The following is a 19,677-nucleotide window of genomic DNA, read 5'->3' on the forward strand; positions in this document are numbered from 1 at the left end:
CAAAGAAACAGGTCCCAGAACACAAAGAAACAGGGCTACGTTCCAGAACACAAAGAAACAGGGCTACGTTCCAGAACACAAAGAAACAGGGCTACGTTCCAGAACACAAAGAAACGGGGCTGCGGTCCAGAATACAAAGAAACAGGGCTACGGTCCAGAACACAAAGAAACAGGGCTACAGTCCAGAATACAAAGAAACAGGGCTACGTTCCAGAACACAAAGAAACAGGGCTACAGTCCAGAATACAAAGAAACAGGGCTACGTTCCAGAACACAAAGAAACAGGGCTACGGTCCAGAACACAAAGAAACAGGGCTACGGTCCAGAACACAAAGAAACAGGGCTACGGTCCAGAACACAAAGAAACAGGGCTACAGTCCAGAATACAAAGAAACAGGGCTACGTTCCAGAACACAAAGAAACAGGGCTACGGTCCAGAACACAAAGAAACAGGGCTACGGTCCAGAATACAAAGAAACAGGGCTACGTTCCAGAACACAAAGAAACAGGGCTACGGTCCAGAACACAAAGAAACAGGGCTACGGTCCAGAACACAAAGAAACAGGGCTACGGTCCAGAATACAAAGAAACAGGGCTACGTTCCAGAACACAAAGAAACAGGGCTACGTTCCAGAACACAAAGAAACAGGGCTACGGTCCAGAACACAAAGAAACAGGGCTACGTTCCAGAACACAAAGAAACAGGGCTACGGTCCAGAATACAAAGAAACAGGGCTACGGTCCAGAATACAAAGAAACAGGGCTACGGTCCAGAACACAAAGAAACAGGGCTACAGTCCAGAATACAAAGAAACAGGGCTACGGTCCAGAATACAAAGAAACAGGGCTACAGTCCAGAATACAAAGAAACAGGGCTACGTTCCAGAACACAAAGAAACAGGGCTACGGTCCAGAACACAAAGAAACAGGGCTACAGAACACAAAGAAACAGGGCTACGGTCCAGAACACAAAGAAACAGGGCTACGGTCCAGAACACAAAGAAACAGGGCTACAGAACACAAAGAAACAGGGCTACGGTCCAGAACACAAAGAAACAGGGCAAGAAGAAACAGGGCTACGGTCCAGAACACAAAGAAACAGGGCTACAGTCCAGAATACAAAGAAACAGGGCTACGTTCCAGAACACAAAGAAACAGGGCTACGGTCCAGAACACAAAGAAACAGGGCTACGGTCCAGAATACAAAGAAACAGGGCTACGTTCCAGAACACAAAGAAACAGGGCTACGGTCCAGAACACAAAGAAACAGGGCTACGGTCCAGAACACAAAGAAACAGGGCTACGGTCCAGAATACAAAGAAACAGGGCTACGTTCCAGAACACAAAGAAACAGGGCTACGTTCCAGAACACAAAGAAACAGGGCTACGGTCCAGAACACAAAGAAACAGGGCTACGTTCCAGAACACAAAGAAACAGGGCTACGTTCCAGAACACAAAGAAACAGGGCTACGGTCCAGAATACAAAGAAACAGGGCTAAGTTCCAGATCACAAAGAAACAGGGCTACGGTCCAGAATACAAAGAAACGGGGCTACGGTCCAGAATACAAAGAAACGGGGCTACGTTCCAGAACACAAAGAAACGGGGCTACGGTCCAGAATACAAAGAAACGGGGCTACGTTCCAGAACACAAAGAAACAGGGCTACGTTCCAGAACACAAAGAAACAGGGCTACGGTCCAGAATACAAAGAAACGGGGCTACGGTCCAGAATACAAAGAAACGGGGCTACGTTCCAGAACACAAAGAAACAGGGCTACGTTCCAGAACACAAAGAAACAGGGCTACGGTCCAGAATACAAAGAAACGGGGCTACGTTCCAGAACACAAAGAAACGGGGCTACGGTCCAGAACACAAAGAAACGGGGCTACGGTCCAGAACACAAAGAAACGGGGCTACGGTCCAGAACACAAAGAAACGGGGCTACGGTCCAGAACACAAAGAAAAAGAACACAAGGTTGACTAAGAAAATAAAAGCAGAACCTTACAGGTAAAGTGACTATGCATAGATAAAGAGCTCTCACTCTGTATCGGCTTTAGCTCGGGTTTGACAGAGAGACACATTTTGAGGGGGTTTAGTAATTAAAGTGCTGAAACCTGATGTGTTCCTGCTGTAAAGGAGGCAGTTGAATCTGCTAGTGTGCCACAGAATATCGACATGGACGGAGGATGTCTGAAAGGAGGGAGTTAAAATGAAGCCTGGATGTCGGGTGTATACCGTTACAGAATGCCTATGGTTTAGTTTGAGCACTTTCCCATGCAGAGCTCATCCACAGCTAGAGAGTTTAAAGATGGACGTCTCTGTCCTGATAGAGGTAATCCTGTCAGGGAAGTTGGGGGAGCTATTAGCAGGAGGTACATTAGTATGTTAATAATAACAATGAAATGACTTTACCAGTGGCTTGACTGATACTCATAAGAGTTGGACATGGCATATTGTGGCCCTGGCAACAGCCTGATATTCCCCAAAGTCCTGTGGAACAGTGGAACTTATTGTCCCACTGGTTTGTGAGAAAGGGAGTGGTGTTTTGCCTGTCAAGGTCTAGAGAACAGGGCCCTTCTGTGTGTGAGAAAGGATACGCTCAGATAACAGAGGCCAGGGGTACTGATAGGGCCCGGATTTGAGGCTGCTCTGCCACTCTGCCGAGTCAAATGAAGGTAGGTAATGGAAGGAACCACTCAAAGAATACTAAGTGTTTCTTAGGAGTACAGTGAAGGTAGCTGCCCCAAAACACTGCTTTTTCGCATAGAGGTGTGACTTGTTCTCCATTTGTTTGTGTTGAAACACTGTGTGGAGAGAGATAAGCACTAAGTGGAGAGAAAGTGCTGATTGATTCCACATGCTGTCTGCAGCACATCTCTCTCTAGTCTGTAGGGGTAAGATGAGCCATTGGGGAAAATCAGTTTTTTTGGACCTAACTTGCTTTCCACTCTTCCATGTGGTTTCTTCCTTCATAGACTCCATGAAGTGATGACCTCTTCATAAATATTTGGTCAAATGATACATGTTGTGTATTGTTTCCTAGTGAACAGCTGGAACGTGACTGACAGCAGGGAATGTTCTGTGCACAGTAGCAACCTACCGCCCCTCTGTGAGAGTTTATCAAGTGCATCCCAAATGGCACCCTATTCTCTTTCTAGTTCACTACTGTTGACCAGGGCCCATAAGGTTCTGGTCAAAAGTAGTGCAGTACTTAGGAAATAGGGTACCATTTGGGACGCAACTCAAGTCTCCTAACAACACCCTGCTTTCAGTCCGCCCTTATTTTCACCCCCCCCCGGGCCCCCTTCAGCGATGTCATGCTCGCCTGGCCTTGACTTCTTCCTTTTACGGGGGAGAGTGTCTCTGCTTATGTCTGTGGTGGGGGTTGTGGTTAATGGATAATTAATGGTGTATCTGGAACCTTTCCTTTTGACTTTGAAGTATTAATTTGGATGTTCAAATAGCTTGTTGTATATCTCCTAATCTCTCTGCCCCCCCCCCTTCCTCTCTTCTCCTCCTCTTGCATCCTGAAGACCAGCTGAAGATCACTAACCTGCGTGTGAACTTCACCAAGCTGCACACTCTGGGAGATAACCTGCTGGACTCCCGCGTGGAGATCAAGGAGAAGTACTACTATGCCATGTACGAGCTGGTCGTCCGCGGCAACTGCTTCTGCTATGGCCACGCCTCTGAGTGTGCCCCCATCGAGGGGATCAAGGATGAGGAGGGCATGGTGAGTAAGGGGACACAGAACTGCCCTTAGTTGTATGGAGGAAGACTGCCCTATATAGATTGCTGTGTATGAAAGCAGAGGCATCTGTGCAGAGGGGAGTTAGAATGGGAGGTTTTGTTTAGAATTCTCTGTGATTTGTGTAATTCAGCCTCCCTGTCCCCCAGGTCCATGGGAGGTGTGTCTGCAAGCACAACACGAAGGGTCTGAATTGTGAGCTGTGTGATGACTTCCATAGTGACATGCCCTGGAGACCGGCTGAGGGACGCAACACCAACGCCTGCAAGAGTGAGTGGTGGTGTACCACACCATAACAAGAAACGTCTCTTACTCCTCTCCTAACATCACTGATTATTATTATGAACACACCAGTCATAGGTCATAATCAAAGGAATGAGAATCTTGATTATGTTGTTATCTGGTCTCTCACAGAATGTAACTGTAACGGCCACTCCAACCAGTGTCACTTTGACATGGCGGTTTACTTGGCCACGGGCAATGCCGGCGGTGGCGTCTGTGACCACTGTCTCCACAACACCATGGGACGCAACTGTGAGATGTGTAAACAATTTTACTACAAGGACCTCAGTAGGGACATCAGAGACCCCGGGGTCTGTACTGGTGAGTAGAGGGTGTCGACCGCTTCTCAGAACTGGGGCACAGGAACTGTGTGTGTATTTCTCACAGTATCATACTGTGTATGAGTGATGGCATAGTTATGTACGTGTACAGGTTATTTTCACGTTTGAAACCCTGCTACCACTTTATGTCCATTAGATGTGAGCGTGTACATGTTTTCTAGGTAGTACGTACTACTGCATGGTTACGTTTGTTAAGTTTAACAGGATGTTTGTTGTCTTCCTTCTACCAGCCTGTGACTGTGATCCTGATGGTTCCCTGAATGGGGGCATCTGTGACGGGCATGACGAGCCATCCCTGGGCATGATCGCTGGGCAGTGCCGCTGTAAGGACCACGTGGAAGGGCATCGCTGTGACAAATGCAAGTCGGGCTTCTTTGGCCTGAGTGCAGCAAACCCCCGCGGCTGCCAACGTGAGTGGAGAGGAGCACAATCATGAATCATTCTAACAAATTGAACTGATTGTAGTCCAAATGACCCTCATGTTGTGTGGTTGTTATGTTAGAGATTTTGGAGCAATCTTTTGTTAATCTCTCTCAGTGCTTTGAATAAAATCATGTGCCACATTTCTGTGTTCCCATGCCCCTATAATTCCTGCTCTGCCCCCCTCAGCCTGCCAGTGTGACCCCAGGGGTACTGTGTCAGAAAGCCCAAAATGTGACCCTGTGAGCGGGGACTGCTTCTGCAAGCGACTGGTCACCGGACGCAGCTGTGACCTGTGTCTGGTAAGGCTCCAGGAGAGCCTCCCTCTCCTAACCATAACACACAGAGATTCTCTCTCTCTCTCTCTCCATTCATTCATTCATACATTCATTCATTCATTCATACGTACATTCACATCCCCCTGTCACTCACATAACTTCCTTGCCGTGCCAGTAACAATACCCAGGACTGTAAAGCCCTGCTTGGGGCTTCATATCTAAATGTAGCCCAGGGATGTCAGGCCTCTCCGGTTGGTGTAGGTTACAGCATGCTAAAAATGCATGCTAAAAATGGTCAGCTGTGGTCCGGACTAAGTGGATCCTTAACTCTCATAAGCTGCATAAAGGCTTGTTTTAAAGTCATGAACAGACAACCACTATTTTGCACCCATAACTTAAGCTCTACCAGCCTGTACTTTGATAGGCAGCATGTATCTACAGTATCTCATTTTGGAGCTAGGAACACCTGGTTGATGTATCTGAGTAGTTACCTATGATGTAAGGTCCAGTAACCCTGGCTAATGTCGTCGGGAATGTCATCTGTCTGGTGCTAACAGCTGCCTGTCTGTCTGCCCACAGCCAGAACACTGGGCACTGAGTCATGACATGAATGGCTGCAGAGACTGTGACTGTGATGTGGGCGGAGCCACAGATAACCAGTGAGTGACAGCGTGGCCGCGGGAAGATGTTTTGGGTTGGGGGTGCTGTCGACTGGTTACATGCTTACTGCATAGATTTCTTATGCGTCTTCCCCAGCTGCTCTATGGAGAATGGCCAGTGCCGCTGTCGTAGTCATATGATGGGCCGTCAATGTACCCAGGTGGAGTCTGGGTGGTACTTCATGGCTCTGGACCACTATACCTATGAGGCTGAGCTGGCCATATTGGGACAGGTAACTACTGCTTGTTATAGATAAGACTGGGGTGGACCCTTCTTTGCATTGTTTGTACTGTCTATGTTTGACTTTGTGTGAATGCTTGATGGTATTTGTGTGTGTGTCCAGGGCTGCAGTGTGGAGCAGAGGGAGCACCAGCCTGGGCGCCCTGCCACCTGGACTGGCACTGGGTTTGCCAAGGTCCCAGAGGGCAGCAGCCTGGAGTTCTCCATCAACAACATCCCCTACTCCATGGAGTACGACCTCCTCATCCGCTATGAGCCACAGGTTAGTGCCTAGTCACACATACTGGGCTTGGGGGGTATTCAGATGTTCAAATCGTCATACCGTCCTTCTCTCATACCAGGATTTACGCTGTTACCAGCATAGCACACACGGGGGAGGTAAAACGCAAGAAAAGATAAATGTACTTGTGTCATGCACGAAGAAGATGAACTAAACCGACTTGCCAAAACCATAGTTTGTTAACAAGAAATTTGTGGAGTGGTTGACAAACTTATTTTAATGACTCCGACCTAAGTGTATGTAAACTTCAGACTTCAACTGTGCATACGTGTACACACACACACACACACACACACACACACACACACACACACACACACACACACACACACACACACACACACACACACACACACACACACACACACACACACACACACACACACACACACACACACACACACACACTCCCCTCTGTTTTCTGGTTGTGCAGTGTGTAACTGTATAAGACTGTTATTGTGGTGTGTGTGTCTTGTGTTAGATGCCACGGGACTGGGGGGAGGTCCGTGTGACGATCATTCGACCAGGGCCCATTCCCACCAGCAGCCCTTGTGGAAACACCATCCCTGCAGACGACATGCTCACTGTGTCCCTGCCTGCAGGATCCAGGTGAGAACCTCACACACACCTCACTACAGAATATACAGTGCCCGTGTGTGTGGCTCAGGTGACGGTGATACACTTGTGTAATTGGATGTTACTACATGGGGGATTTTGCTTTTCCTAAAAGTGAGTAACTTCCTTTGTGGTGTGTGTGTTTGCTGCAGGTTTGTCGTGCTGCCTCCACCTGTATGCATGGAGAGAGGAGTGAGCTACACTCTTCGGTTTGAGTTCAGTCGCTATCTGGATGGGAACAGTATTCTCATTCTTGGTACAACCGCTGCCAACATTTTAGTGGACTCTGTGAGTATCAAGAATCAACATATTGAGCCTCCTGAGTGGTGCAGCGGTCAAAGGCGCCACAACAGTCGGGGGTTCGATCCCAGGCTGTGTCACAGCTGGCCGTTACTGGGAGCCTATAGGGCGACATACAATTGGCCCACTGTCGTCTGGGTTCGGTGAAGGTTTGGCTGGGGGGGCTGTCCTTGGCTCATCGTGCTCTAGCGATTCCTTACGGTGGCCCGGGCACCTGCAAGCTGACCTCGGTCGTCAGTTGAACAGTGTTTCCTCTGACACATTGGTGCAGCTAGTTTCCGGGTTAAGTGAGCAGTGTGTTAAGAAGCAACGCGGCTTGGCGGGTCATGTTTCGAATGACACATGACTTGACCTTCGCCTCTCCCGAGCCCGTTGGGGAGTTGCAGTGATGAGACAAGATTGTAACTATCAATTAAAAAACGGCAACAATTACAAAGTAAATGATATAACATTTTAAGAAACTTACTCAATAAATGATGCTTGTCTGCACATCTCTCTCTTTATCTCTCTCCCTCTCTCTCTAATTGTGTTCTTCTTATGCAATCCAGCTAATACTCCTCCCTGCTTCCTCTCCAGATCTCCCTGATCCCTCGTTACTCCTCCCTGGAGATGTTCATTGGCGGTGACCCCGCCTCCATCGCTAGGAAGCAGAACTACGAGCGCTACCGCTGCCACGAGGGGGCTAAGAGCGTGACACACCCCCAGATCAGCAACGTCTGTGCCAAACTCATCACCAGCATGTCAGCCATCATTAACCATGGAGCCCTGCGTAAGTTATTTCACGGGTACACATAATCACGATCTGCTATCATCAAGGATGCCTGGTAATTATTTTCACAATGAAATGAAAACGTTTTCATCACGTCTTTCTTCTTCACAGCTTGCCTGTGTGACCCCCAGGGCTCAGTCAGCTCAGTGTGTGACACGCACGGAGGTCAGTGTCGCTGTAGGCCAAACGTGATTGGACTTCGCTGTGACCAGTGTGCTCCTGGGACGTACGGCTTTGGACCTGCAGGATGTAAAGGTTAGTGTTGTAACCCCAGTCAACCGCACAAAGAGTAAGGGCAAAACTCCTGGTGTTATCCTGCAGGGTACACAAATAGTTTATTCTGCAAAGGTGCATTGGACTGTACAGTCTGTCTATCCCACTTATGTGAACAGCTGTACTGGTGGCGCCCCCTGCTGCCTCATTACCTACTGACCCACTCCTCTCTTGATTTATACTTTCCAATAAATCTCCCTCCCTCCCTCCCTCCCTCTCTCCCTCCCTCCCTCTCTCCAGCATGTGAGTGCAATCTGGAAGGTGCGGTCACTCGGTTCTGTGACCAGTTGACAGGGCAGTGCCCGTGCCGCCCGGGTGCGTTCGGCCAGCAGTGCGATGGCTGCCAGGCAGGACACTGGGGCTTCCCCAACTGTAAGCGATGCCTGTGTAATGGACATGCTGAGGAGTGCCACCAGAGGACCGGAGCCTGTCTCAACTGCAGGGACAACACTGGAGGGGACAAATGTGACAGGTTAGGCTTCACCACGGGGAAAGTGGGGAATCTTGAATAAGTATTAAGGTAGCCAATGTAATGTTATTGACAAGCATACTGCTATTGCTGTATTTCAAGGTGTGCCAACGGTTACTACGGCAACCCAGTGTTGGGCACAGGTATGGGTAACCAATGTCGGGCCTGCCCTTGCCCAGATGGCCCAAACAGCGGACGCCACTTCGCTGCCTCCTGTTACCAGGACAACCGCAACAGACAGGTGGTCTGCAACTGTAACCAAGGATACACAGGTACAACCCACACCTCCATTTCTCCATTGAGGTGTCTGCTCTCTCTCCTTACTGTTCTTCCTCCTCCTTGTCAGCCAGGCAAGTGGACGAAGAACAGTTTGATCATGTCTGCATGAATGAGCAGATGCTTCCTTGGGTTGATGATGTACTGTGAAAGAGGATCTGTTAGTGTGATTTAACTCAGGGAAATGTCCATGGTGTGATATTCCAAATCATTCGCCAGGGTGGGTCTTTTGGTGAGACAAATAGACACTTCTCTTGTAGAACGTTTATCCTACCAGGAAAAATGTGGAATGATAATGTGTGTTGTTTCCTCCCTTACCCAACTTGGCACAGGGGGGATGGTTAAGCGCTCCGAGGGTTCTTTCAAGCGTGAGTAGTGATGGTGACCCCACCCTCCTTACCAACCCCCCCCACCTGCATGGCTTCAGCACCCCACCCATCTATGGTGCTGTGCCACAGTGCACTCCTGCCTCAGAGTAGATGGAGCTCCCAAGAATCAATTTCGACTGATTGTATAACACAAATAACTGTGTTTGAGTTGGATGGCCGACACTGGGTCTGGGTCACTTTCTACAGTGTCTCCTGTGTATAGAAACTATAATGTTATACTGGGCACATACAGTCAGTGCTTGGTACTCCTGCTGGCTTACACAGGCACTAAGCAGCCAAACAGTCAACCAGCTGATAACAACAAAATCTCTGCCACGCTGCCTTTTGCCTTGTGATTCTCTGCCTCTGTTGCAGACACAAGACAGTAACAGGTATATCAGTCATAGTAGACAAGCTGAAGCTGTGAGATTACGACAACCTATTGTACATTCACTGTGAGCCTGTGACAGAAAGACAACCAAGCATTCTGCCTACTCTGCTTTAGACAGCTTTGCTGCAATGAGCTCAATATGATGTGCTTTACTGTAAAACCTACTTACCATCAACAGCCCCTTCTATGTGTCTTATCCTTTTATTCAATATATTTAGTTTCTCTGCAAAGACAAAGAAACAAAGGCACAATGAATCACCTAAACACAAAATAGTAGTATCACAATGCCCCTTTATCAATCAGTTGAGGAAATCTTGTCCGTTAAATGAGGAAATCCTATATTTTGTTCCACTATGGTTTAGAATACAGTACTTCCCATTTTTTTAGTCCAGCTAATGGCTGCAGAGGGAAGAGTATGCTGGAGAGACCACAAGACCAGCAGCTGTAAGTTGTGTCAGACCCAAAAGTCAGCCCCCTCCCACACCAGCATACTCTGCCCCCTGCAGCCATCAGCTGGACTCAAAAATGGCAAGTATGTCTCCCTTCCTCTGAATCCATCTTAAGAAGACATGGGCTCTGTCACGACCCGGTTATGAACTCTGGTCTCCGGTGTGAGAAACAGTCACTTAGCAAACTGAGCCACTAATAGTCGGCAGAACCCAGAAGATGAGGCAGACACAGCAGTACTTCAGACGGTGTTTTAATAAAGTAAAAAGGAAAGTTCAGGCAAAAATATAAATCCACAACATCAAAAGTAATTCAAAGAGAAAAAAGGTAATCCTCCAAGTCAAAAGGTAAATCCACAAGGTGGTAGGTACAGCAGGAAAAAGCCTCAAAAGATAATCAAAAATAAATAAACTAGAACAAAAACAGAGTACCACAAGCGAGTCCAACTGGAGCAACAACTGTTCACAGCATCACTGGGGCTGGGTGCTAACATTCAAACACAGAGCAAAGTGCTGAGGAAAACTAAGGGTTTAAATACATTCAAGGGAAACGAGGCACAGGTGCAAATAATAACTGGAAACAAGGGAAAACAAAAGGGTCAAAAAGCACAATGGGGGCATCTGGTGGCCAAAACCGGAACAATCCTGGCCAAATCCTGACAGGCTCTTTGTGAGAAAAGCTAATTGTTCACGATGTCTGCCGAAAGACTGAACATAATCCACTTTGCAACAGTGTGATCACAGAGATCCTCACTAATTACTGTTAATCTCCTGGGTAACCAACTCCCTTTTAACCCAAGATATAATAGCATTGCACAATGATAAAATATCAAAACGAATTAAGTTTATAACATGATGTGTACAGTTTGAGTAACATTCTGATAATTACTTTACTGATAGTCACTGAGGTAGGTATCACACATAGCACATGACTCTCTGTTCGCAGAAGCTGTCACACTGTAACCGTCTGACTTAAATCCACTGGAAAACAGTTTGGAAATACTTGGAAATATGAAGTAATTTATATCCATCACCCAGCCAATAAATATCTCAATCTCACCATGAGATATTCCACTGAAGTACTCCTTCTTTTCAAAAATGTCACACCTTCTCCCTCAACCTTTTTTCCTATTGGTCACAGGTTCCCGGTGTGAGGAGTGCGCCCCTGGTTACTACGGTAACCCCTCCCAGCCAGGTGGGCGGTGCCAGCCGTGCAGGTGCAGTAATAACATTGACATGTCAGATCTGGATGCGTGTGACCGGCGGACAGGAGAGTGTAAGAAGTGTCTCTACAACACAGAGGGACCGGACTGTGGCTTGTGCAAGAGCGGTTACTATGGAGACGCCTCGCGACGCAACTGCAGAAGTGAGTCTCTGTTGACACATCCTCGTCACACACCAGAAAACTTAAGAACCATTCATTTTAGGAATGTTGCATTGAAACTATGTGTCGTGCACCCTAGTAAAGGTTCAATCTATTTTCTTCTGTATGCTTCCCCAGAGTGCACCTGTAGCTTCCTGGGCACAGAGCATACCCAGTGTACAGCGCGGGATGAGTGTGTCTGCCAGCGTGCCACGGGGCAGTGCCAGTGTTTACCCAACACCATCGGCCTGACATGTGACCACTGTAAGCCCAACTACTGGAACCTGGCTAGTGGGCGGGGCTGTGAGGCCTGCGGCTGTGACCCCAACAATGCTGTCAACTCGGCCTGCAACGAGGTGTGTGTGTGTGGTTCCATTAATCAAATCAAATTTTATTGGTCACATACACATGGTTAGCAGATGTTACTGTACTGTGAGTGTAGCAAAATGATTATAGTGTAATTATGAGACAGACCTCTTCTGTGACCTCATGCTCATGTTTGACCTCCCTGTGCCCCAGTTCACTGGAAAGTGTCAGTGTCGTGATGGATTCGGTGGAAAGACCTGCACAGACTGCCAAGAGAACTACTGGGGAGACCCCAGGATCCAGTGCAGAGGTCAGCTTTAACGTCATGGAAGGTGTTATTCATGAGTCATGGAAGGTGTTCTTCATGAGTCACAGAAGGTGTTATTCATGAGTCATGGAAGGTGTTATTCATGAGTCACAGAAGGTGTTATTCATGAGTCATGGAAGGTGTTATTCATGAGTCATGGAAGGTGTTATTCATGAGTCACAGAAGGTGTTATTCATGAGTCATGGAACATGTTATAAGTGTGGCATCAAAATATCAGCAGTTGACATACAGTTGACAGCATTTGGAAAGTATTCAGACCCCATGACTTTTTTTCACATTTATTATGTTACAGCCTTATTCTAAAATGTGTTCAATTGTTTTTTCCCCCACATCAATCTATACACACAATACTCCATAAGGACAAAGTAAAATCAGGTTTTTAGAAATTTGTGCAAATTTATTAAAAATAAAAACTGTAAATATCACATTTACATAAGTATTCAGAACTTTTTTGAAGCAGCTTTGGCAGCGATTACAGCCCCAAGTCTTCTTGGGCTGTCATGTGCCTTTTACTGAGGAGTGGCTTCTGTCTGGCCACTCTACCATAAAGGCGTGATTGGTGAAGTGCTGCAGAGATGGTAGTCCTTCTGGAAGGTTCTCCCATCTCCACAGAGGAACTGTAGAGCTCTGTCAGAGTGACCATCGGGTTCTTGGTCACCTCCATGGCCCTTCTCCCCTGACTGCTCAGTTTGGCCGGGCGGCCAGCTCTAGGGAGAGTCTTGGTGGTTCCAAACTTCTTCCATTTAAGAATGATGGAGGCCACTGTGTTCTTGGGGACTCCACAATCCTGTCTCGGAGCTCTACGGACAATTTCTTCAACCTCGTTGCTTGGTTTTTGCTCTGACATGCACTGTCAACTGTGGGACCTTAAATAGATAGGCGTGTGCCTTTCCAAATCATGTCCAATCAATTGAATTTACCACAGGTGGACTCCAATTTTAAGGATGACCAATGAAAGCAGGATGCACCTGAGCTCAATTTCGAGTCTCATAGCAAAGAGTATGAATACCTTATTTACATAAGTATTATTTTTAAATATTTTTTTAAATAAATTTGCTAAACTTTCTAAAAACCTGTTTTCGCTTTCTCATTATGGGATATTGTGTGTAGAATGGTGAGGAAAATGTTTTATTTAATCCACTTTAGAATAAGGCTGTAACATAACAAAATGTGGAAAAGTCAAGGGGTCTGAATACTTTCCGAATGCACTGTATACTAACAATCCCTCACTTTCTCTCTCTCTATCTCGCTCAGTCTGTGACTGTGACCCCAGGGGCATAGAGACATCCCAGTGTGACCAGAAGTCAGGCCACTGTGTGTGTCAGCAGGGGGTGTCAGGCGTACGTTGTGACCAGTGTGCGAGGGGCTTCTCAGGCCAGTTCCCTAACTGCCAGCCCTGCCATCAGTGCTTTGGGGACTGGGACCGGGTGGTGCAGGACCTGGCTGTCCGAACCAAGACCCTGTCGGAGCGGGCTCAAGAGATCCAGACCACGGGCCTGACTGGAGCCTATGAGAAGGCCTTCAGAGACCTGGAGAAGAAGCTGGCACAGGCCCAGGGCATCGTCAACGCCCGCAACACCACCGCAGAGGCAGTCAGCAGCCTGATGGAGCTCATTGAAGACCTCAGGTACAAGACATACACACAGACACTGTATTATACTGTACATAACAATACACATACATAGATAGACTTTCAGTCTGCATAAAGATTCACCATAAATATGCCTCTCCTCCAGTTTTGGAGTTTAACTGTAATTTCCTATCCCTTTCTCTTGCAGGTCTCAAATAGGTGAGACCACAGACACACTGAATCGTCTGGAGGGAGACCTGACCAGTGTGCAGAACAGCAACGTTGAGGCCAGTAATGAGCTCAGTGCTCTGGAGAGAGAGGCCAAACAGCTAAACCTGACCTCAGATCAGCTCCACCGTCAACTGGACATCCTCAAGAACTCCAACTTCCTGGGTGAGCAGAGACTTCATTTCCCCCTTCCAACATAGGGTTTCTGGGATACAAAATGCCCTAATGACTGATGTTATTAATGTTTTTTTTTTGTTGAAATACTTAAAAAATATGAGTTAAATGCAGTATTAAATGTGTTGTTATTATTATTTGGCACTCTCTTTCCTCCAGGTGCATATGACAGCATCCGCAGCTCTTATAACAAGTCCCGTGATGCAGAGCGGCGAGCCAACCAGTCAACCACCGCCACGCCCAGCACTGTTAGCCAATCAGCAGACACACGCCGCAAGACAGAACGCCTCATCTCTGCCAAGAAAGATGACTTCAACCGTAAGAACGCTGCCAACAAGCGAGCCCTGGGGGACCTCAATGCCAAGGCTCAGACCCTGGACATGAAGAAGATCAACGAGAAGGTGAAGCATGCATCATCTGTCTGATTGGATTAAACCCCTTAAACAGCACAAGATCAGAAGAAGAGTTCAGGCAAAGTTATAAGCAAATGTAGTAATCTGATACATGTTCCACCCCCACCACCTTTGATCAGGTCTGTGGGACCCCTGGCGATGCCCCCTGTGCAGAGAGTCTTTGCGGAGGAGCAGGTTGCCGTGACGATGAGGGGAATAGGCACTGCGGAGGCCTGAACTGCAACGGTGCCGTAGCGATGGCAGATAACGCCCTGGAGAGGTCCAAGCACGCAGAGAAAGAGCTGAACAAAGCCATGGGGGAGGTAGAGGAGCTCTTCCACAAGGTCAGTTACATTATGTGTACCTAAACCAACACTGTCTTGACAGGAAATGGAGACCTGCAAAATCTATTGCGGCATGCCACTAATGCATACAACTGTATGACCTACAGCACAAGGGTACTTGATAACAGTTATCCCTGATTCTGAGGGCTTCTCAGGTTGCAGATGCCAAGACCAAGGCGGAGGAGGCGAAGAGTAAAGCCCAGGCAGCTCTGGACAAGGCCACCAACACCAAGAACAAGGTGGAGCGCTCCAACAATGACCTGCGGGACCTCATCAAGCAGATTCGGGACTTCCTCATGCGTGAGTTGGCTAAAGTGATAGAAAATTCAGATGTTCAAGGAGCAGTACGGTCCTTGTCTACATGGGACCATAAAAGCAATTTAACTTAAACTCGGGATCATCATCATGATCAGCATCATCACTAAGTGTTAACTTCCCAATCAACATCAAAAATATCTGTGCTGATCTGAATATCCATCTCCTTGCAGAGGAGGGTGCGGATCCAGACAGCATTGAGACGGTTGCCAACCGTGTCCTGGAGCTGTCCATCCCAGCCTCACCACAGCAGATCAGACACCTGGCAGAGGAGATCAAGGACCGGGTCCGGAGCCTCTCCAACGTAGACGCTATTCTGCAACAGACACAGGACGATGTGCGCAAAGCAGAGCAGCTTCTGCAGGAGGCCAAGAAGGCCAGGTGTGTGTGTGTGCCTTGTATGAGGAGGGTTATACACTGAAGGTACAAAACATTTCCATGACATAGACTGACCAGGTGAAACCAGGTGAAAGCTATGATCCCTATTGATGTCACTTGTTAAATCCACTTCAATCATTGCAGATGAAGGGAAGGGGACGGGTTCAATAAGGATTTTTAAACCTTGAGACATGGATTGTGTGTGTGTGTGTCATTCAGAGAGTGAATGGGCAAGACAAAAGATTTAAGTGCCTTTGAACGGGGTACGGTAGTAAGTGCTGCAACTGCAACGGTTCCATGTGTGTATCAAGAATGGTCCACCACCCAACGTGCGCCAACATCCCTGTGAAATGCTTTTGACACCTTATAAAAGTCCATGCCCCGGCGAATTGTGCTGTTCTGGGGGCAAAAGGGGCGGGGTGCAACTCAATCTTAGGAAGGTGTTCTTAATGTTTTGTACACTGTGTAGATTTATAGCTGTGTCATGTCAAAGGAAATGTTTCAGCAGAGCAAGACGCTCCTGATTCTGACATGTGTTTCCGTTATGTAGGAATCGGGCAGAGGGGGTGAAATCCACAGCAGATACAGTAAAACAGGCACTTGAGGACGCTAAGAAGGCCCAGGCCACAGCAGAGAAGGCCATACAGCGGGCTCGGGCTGACATTGGTGAAACGGAAGCTCGGCTAGCACAGGTACTCAAGTGTGTGGACACCATCTGCATGCAGTTTGATGTGATGAAGGGATCAAGAGAGAATACATTCCTGATGTTTTCCCTGCTTTTAGATTGAGTCTGAGACCTCCAGCAGTGAACATGACTTGAATGATGCCATGGACCGCATGGGCAACCTAGGTCGGGAGATTAATGCTCTGAAGCTCAAACGTGCCCACAACAGCGTGGCAGCAGCTCGAGCTGAGGAGACAGCCACTATGGCACGGGACAAAGCCAATGAGGCTAAGCAGGTGTGTGTGTGTTGTTTATTTATGTATATTTGTGACTGTAATACTGTGTCTGTTACTTATTATGCAGTCTTCTTTCTCTCAGATTTTAGATGGCGAGCTGATGGATAAGTATCACACAGTGCAGGAGTTGGTGGACACGAAAGCCAAGACCGTCCAGGAGGCGAAGAAGAAAGCAGAGCGCCTAAGAGACGAAGCCAAAGAGCTACTGAAGGACGCCCAGAACAAGCTTCAGAGACTAGCAGGTGTGTAGGAGGGACCCTGGAGGGAACTGGGCCGCCTTTGTTTTAAAGCAGCATTACTTTCGATTTTCACACGCTAACCTTGGAGAATAGCGATGGCAACATTGCCCTCTTGTGGTTAAAAAGTGTCACTGTATTGTCTGAATTTGTCTGACCAAAATGTAGGTCTGTCAGCCAGTCCTGGTTATTCTAAGATGAAACATTTAAAATATAAACTAGACAATACTTTATATCCACAGAGCTAGAGAAAGACTATGAAGAGAACCAGAAAACGTTGGAGGGCAAAGCCCAGCAGCTGGACGGCCTCGAAGACAAGATGAAGGCTATCCTCAACGACATCAACAAACAGATCCAGATCTACAACACCTGTCAGTAACAGCCAGGACCTGGCTGGTCAAACCAACACTGACAGACACTATATGAAACTACTCCTGTTTCAGACCGCTGAGCCTGTACACTATGCACCTCGCCCTGGAGGTGCCTGTCCGACTACACTGTGTAACCGTGCCTTTTTGATTGTGAGATTTCACACAACTAATATAACATTGTGTGGCCACATTGTGTATTACTGTGCGACTTTCAACTGAAGGATAGAAGTGCCTCCACATGACATTTCAATTCAAATGTGTTAATGTGCGCATGCAAAATACAGACCTTTGCACATGTTTGGCCCAAAACTCAGATCACCCCCCCAAACCCCTGACACATTCATAATGTAAAGAAGACAAAATAATTATGTATGAATACATTGTTCTGCATAAACAAACAAAAAATGAATTAAAGTTGTGTACCCTACCCACTGGATGAAAGGTCACTTTGACATAGTTTCTGATATCTCACCTGGATCAATGATGGATGAATGTGCTCATTAAACCCTACATACATTAAATGGTTTGTATTTTTGTTTTGTTTTTGTAATGGACAGAACTGTTTTGGGGTTACCTGAAATTAGACATTGAAAAAACATTTCCACCCTCCATTCGAGAAACTGAAATTGTGTGACCGGAACACAATCAACATACATTGCCATGGTGGGGAGAGCGGTATCGATTCCCTGAGGAGAAGATGTATCCTATTAAATATCCCCTTATAATAACCTCCCTATAATAATCCTGTGTTACGGCGAAATTCAGTTAAGCGATTGTTTGCGAACCGCCATGATAGAAGAAGAAGAAGAATGTGTTAGTATTCGTATTCCCTGCTTGCATAGCCGTCTGTAGAACCAACCAAGAAAACCTTGATCACATGGTGAGGGTTTGGTAGCTACAGTGCTGCCTTCAGGAAGTGCCTAGTCTTCAGAGTGGATTTCGGTTTGGACTGTTTTTGTTCCTAAACAAAGTGCGAGTCATTGCGCGGGGGCCGGTAAAGTAGGTTGAAGCGATTGATAGATTTGTTGTAATTTACGTCACATTTATTTGCTTTATATATTCGGTATGTATATATAAAAAAAAATGGGTCCTGGATAAAGAGAATTTTCGAGAAACACCGGAGTACGGGGTTTCGATTGCAAGCAGGGATGAGCAGAGGCCCGCGGCTGTTTCATTAAGCTTAGCGAGGACTGTTGAAGTAACGTTACGGACTCACCGGCATTGTGCCCAAAGACCCGGAGACCATACTCCAAATTAGACACGTTTTGTAAGTAGTCCGCCACAATTTATATTTTATTATAACAAGGCCATGAGGTGATATTGTCAATATATGCATTGTTTGTCTAGCTTGTCAACATAACGAACGTTAGCTGGCCAACAAACTAAAGATGGCTAACTATTGTTAGCTTAGCTAACGTTAAACTGTTAGTTGAGTAACGTTAACGAGCTACGTTGGCTAGTAACGTCGTTAGCCGACTCACGTTACATTTTAGCTATGCAATTTAGCTATTCCTGTCATTAATGACATGAGAAATCACATGTTCACATTTTTAATGTTGAATTATCTGATTATTGAACAACTTGATTTGCCAATGATCATTGCCAGCCAAGTAACTTATTTTAGTATGCTAGATAGCTAACGTGATGTAGCTACAATAGCTAGCTGACTTGCCGCAGCAACATGACGCCATTACATTGAGGATAAATAGTCTGTGGCAGAAATGTACATCAAGGTGTAACGTTAACTAGGGATCTAGCTATAGCCAAATGCAATTTGTAAATTTAAACACAACTAGTTACTTAAAGATATTGTAGTTAGCCAGCATTGTACCAAAAAGGTAGAGATTTGCTAGCCACATTGACTGACGTTAACAATCCAGGTTGCAACAGCCAAGGCAAAACGTTCAAGATATTTAACGTTAGCTAGCTATGTCACATTGTTGGGGTTTTTAATTTGTAGCTAAATTCGACAGCCACCACCAATCGGTTTAACTTTCAAGTTGCTAGATAATACTAACTAATCCTGATTAATTTTTACCCATGCTAGATTACGGAGACATAATTTACAGATGAAATCAAATGTTATGTCACGTGCGGCAAATACAACCGGTGTAGCCATATAGTGAAATGCTTACTTAGAAGCCCCCTAACCAAAAATGCAGTAAAAAAAAATAAAAAATAAATAATCACAAGAAAAAAATGTTACAAATATTTAAAGAGCAGCAGTAAAATAACAATAGCGAGGCTATATACAGGGGGCACCGGTACAGAGTCAATGGGCACTGGTTAGTTGAGGTAATATGTAGGTAGAGTTATTAAAGTGACTATGCTTGATAGACTAGATGTTCTTTATCATTCGGATTTTCCACCAATGCACCTTATAGGACTCGTCTTTGCACCCTATACTCCTCAGTAAACTGGACATATCTGTATACCTGGCGCAAGACCTACTGGTTGATGTTTATTTATAAAAACCTTCTTCGGCCTCACTCCCCTCTGAGATACCTACTAATACCCTCATCCTCCATATACAGCACTCGTTCTGCCAGTCA

At 46.5% G+C, this 19,677-nt stretch overlaps 2 protein-coding genes across 11 annotated transcripts in view; both read left to right on the plus strand.

Moving 5' to 3' along the window:
• The window catches only part of lamb2 (laminin, beta 2 (laminin S)), a 54,383-nt gene extending 36,742 nt beyond the window's left edge, over positions 1-17,641 (plus strand). Inside the window, exons 8-35 of one of the 2 annotated variants that reach the window (XM_046343758.1) lie at positions 3,538-3,737; positions 3,902-4,022; positions 4,167-4,355; positions 4,606-4,785; positions 4,985-5,097; positions 5,653-5,732; positions 5,830-5,965; positions 6,077-6,235; positions 6,735-6,862; positions 7,021-7,156; positions 7,745-7,937; positions 8,049-8,192; positions 8,451-8,682; positions 8,782-8,951; positions 9,288-9,323; positions 11,302-11,526; positions 11,662-11,879; positions 12,043-12,139; positions 13,412-13,784; positions 13,936-14,120; positions 14,289-14,530; positions 14,662-14,865; positions 15,021-15,165; positions 15,354-15,561; positions 16,109-16,250; positions 16,342-16,518; positions 16,601-16,760; positions 16,997-17,641. In XM_046343758.1, coding sequence (XP_046199714.1) covers positions 3,538-3,737; positions 3,902-4,022; positions 4,167-4,355; positions 4,606-4,785; positions 4,985-5,097; positions 5,653-5,732; positions 5,830-5,965; positions 6,077-6,235; positions 6,735-6,862; positions 7,021-7,156; positions 7,745-7,937; positions 8,049-8,192; positions 8,451-8,682; positions 8,782-8,951; positions 9,288-9,323; positions 11,302-11,526; positions 11,662-11,879; positions 12,043-12,139; positions 13,412-13,784; positions 13,936-14,120; positions 14,289-14,530; positions 14,662-14,865; positions 15,021-15,165; positions 15,354-15,561; positions 16,109-16,250; positions 16,342-16,518; positions 16,601-16,760; positions 16,997-17,133 — 4,730 coding nt within the window. In that variant the 3' untranslated portion in view covers positions 17,134-17,641. The remainder of the gene's footprint in view (positions 1-3,537; positions 3,738-3,901; positions 4,023-4,166; positions 4,356-4,605; positions 4,786-4,984; positions 5,098-5,652; positions 5,733-5,829; positions 5,966-6,076; positions 6,236-6,734; positions 6,863-7,020; positions 7,157-7,744; positions 7,938-8,048; positions 8,193-8,450; positions 8,683-8,781; positions 8,952-9,287; positions 9,324-11,301; positions 11,527-11,661; positions 11,880-12,042; positions 12,140-13,411; positions 13,785-13,935; positions 14,121-14,288; positions 14,531-14,661; positions 14,866-15,020; positions 15,166-15,353; positions 15,562-16,108; positions 16,251-16,341; positions 16,519-16,600; positions 16,761-16,996) is intronic. The other variant, XM_046343759.1, reaches the window with a different exon arrangement.
• A 179-nt stretch (positions 17,642-17,820) lies between these two features.
• usp19 (ubiquitin specific peptidase 19) overlaps positions 17,821-19,677 on the plus strand; it is a 37,426-nt gene continuing 35,569 nt past the window's right edge. For 3 of the 9 annotated variants that reach the window (XM_046343761.1, XM_046343766.1, XM_046343767.1), the window contains exon 1: positions 17,823-18,392. The gene's annotated coding sequence lies outside the window, so the exon portion shown is untranslated. Of the gene's footprint in view, positions 18,393-19,677 lie in introns of all 9 variants that reach the window. The other 6 variants (XM_046343765.1, XM_046343762.1, XM_046343763.1 and 3 more) reach the window with 5 other exon arrangements.

This window comes from Oncorhynchus gorbuscha, linkage group LG03 (assembly GCF_021184085.1).
Source record: "Oncorhynchus gorbuscha isolate QuinsamMale2020 ecotype Even-year linkage group LG03, OgorEven_v1.0, whole genome shotgun sequence".
NCBI lineage: Eukaryota > Metazoa > Chordata > Actinopteri > Salmoniformes > Salmonidae > Oncorhynchus > Oncorhynchus gorbuscha.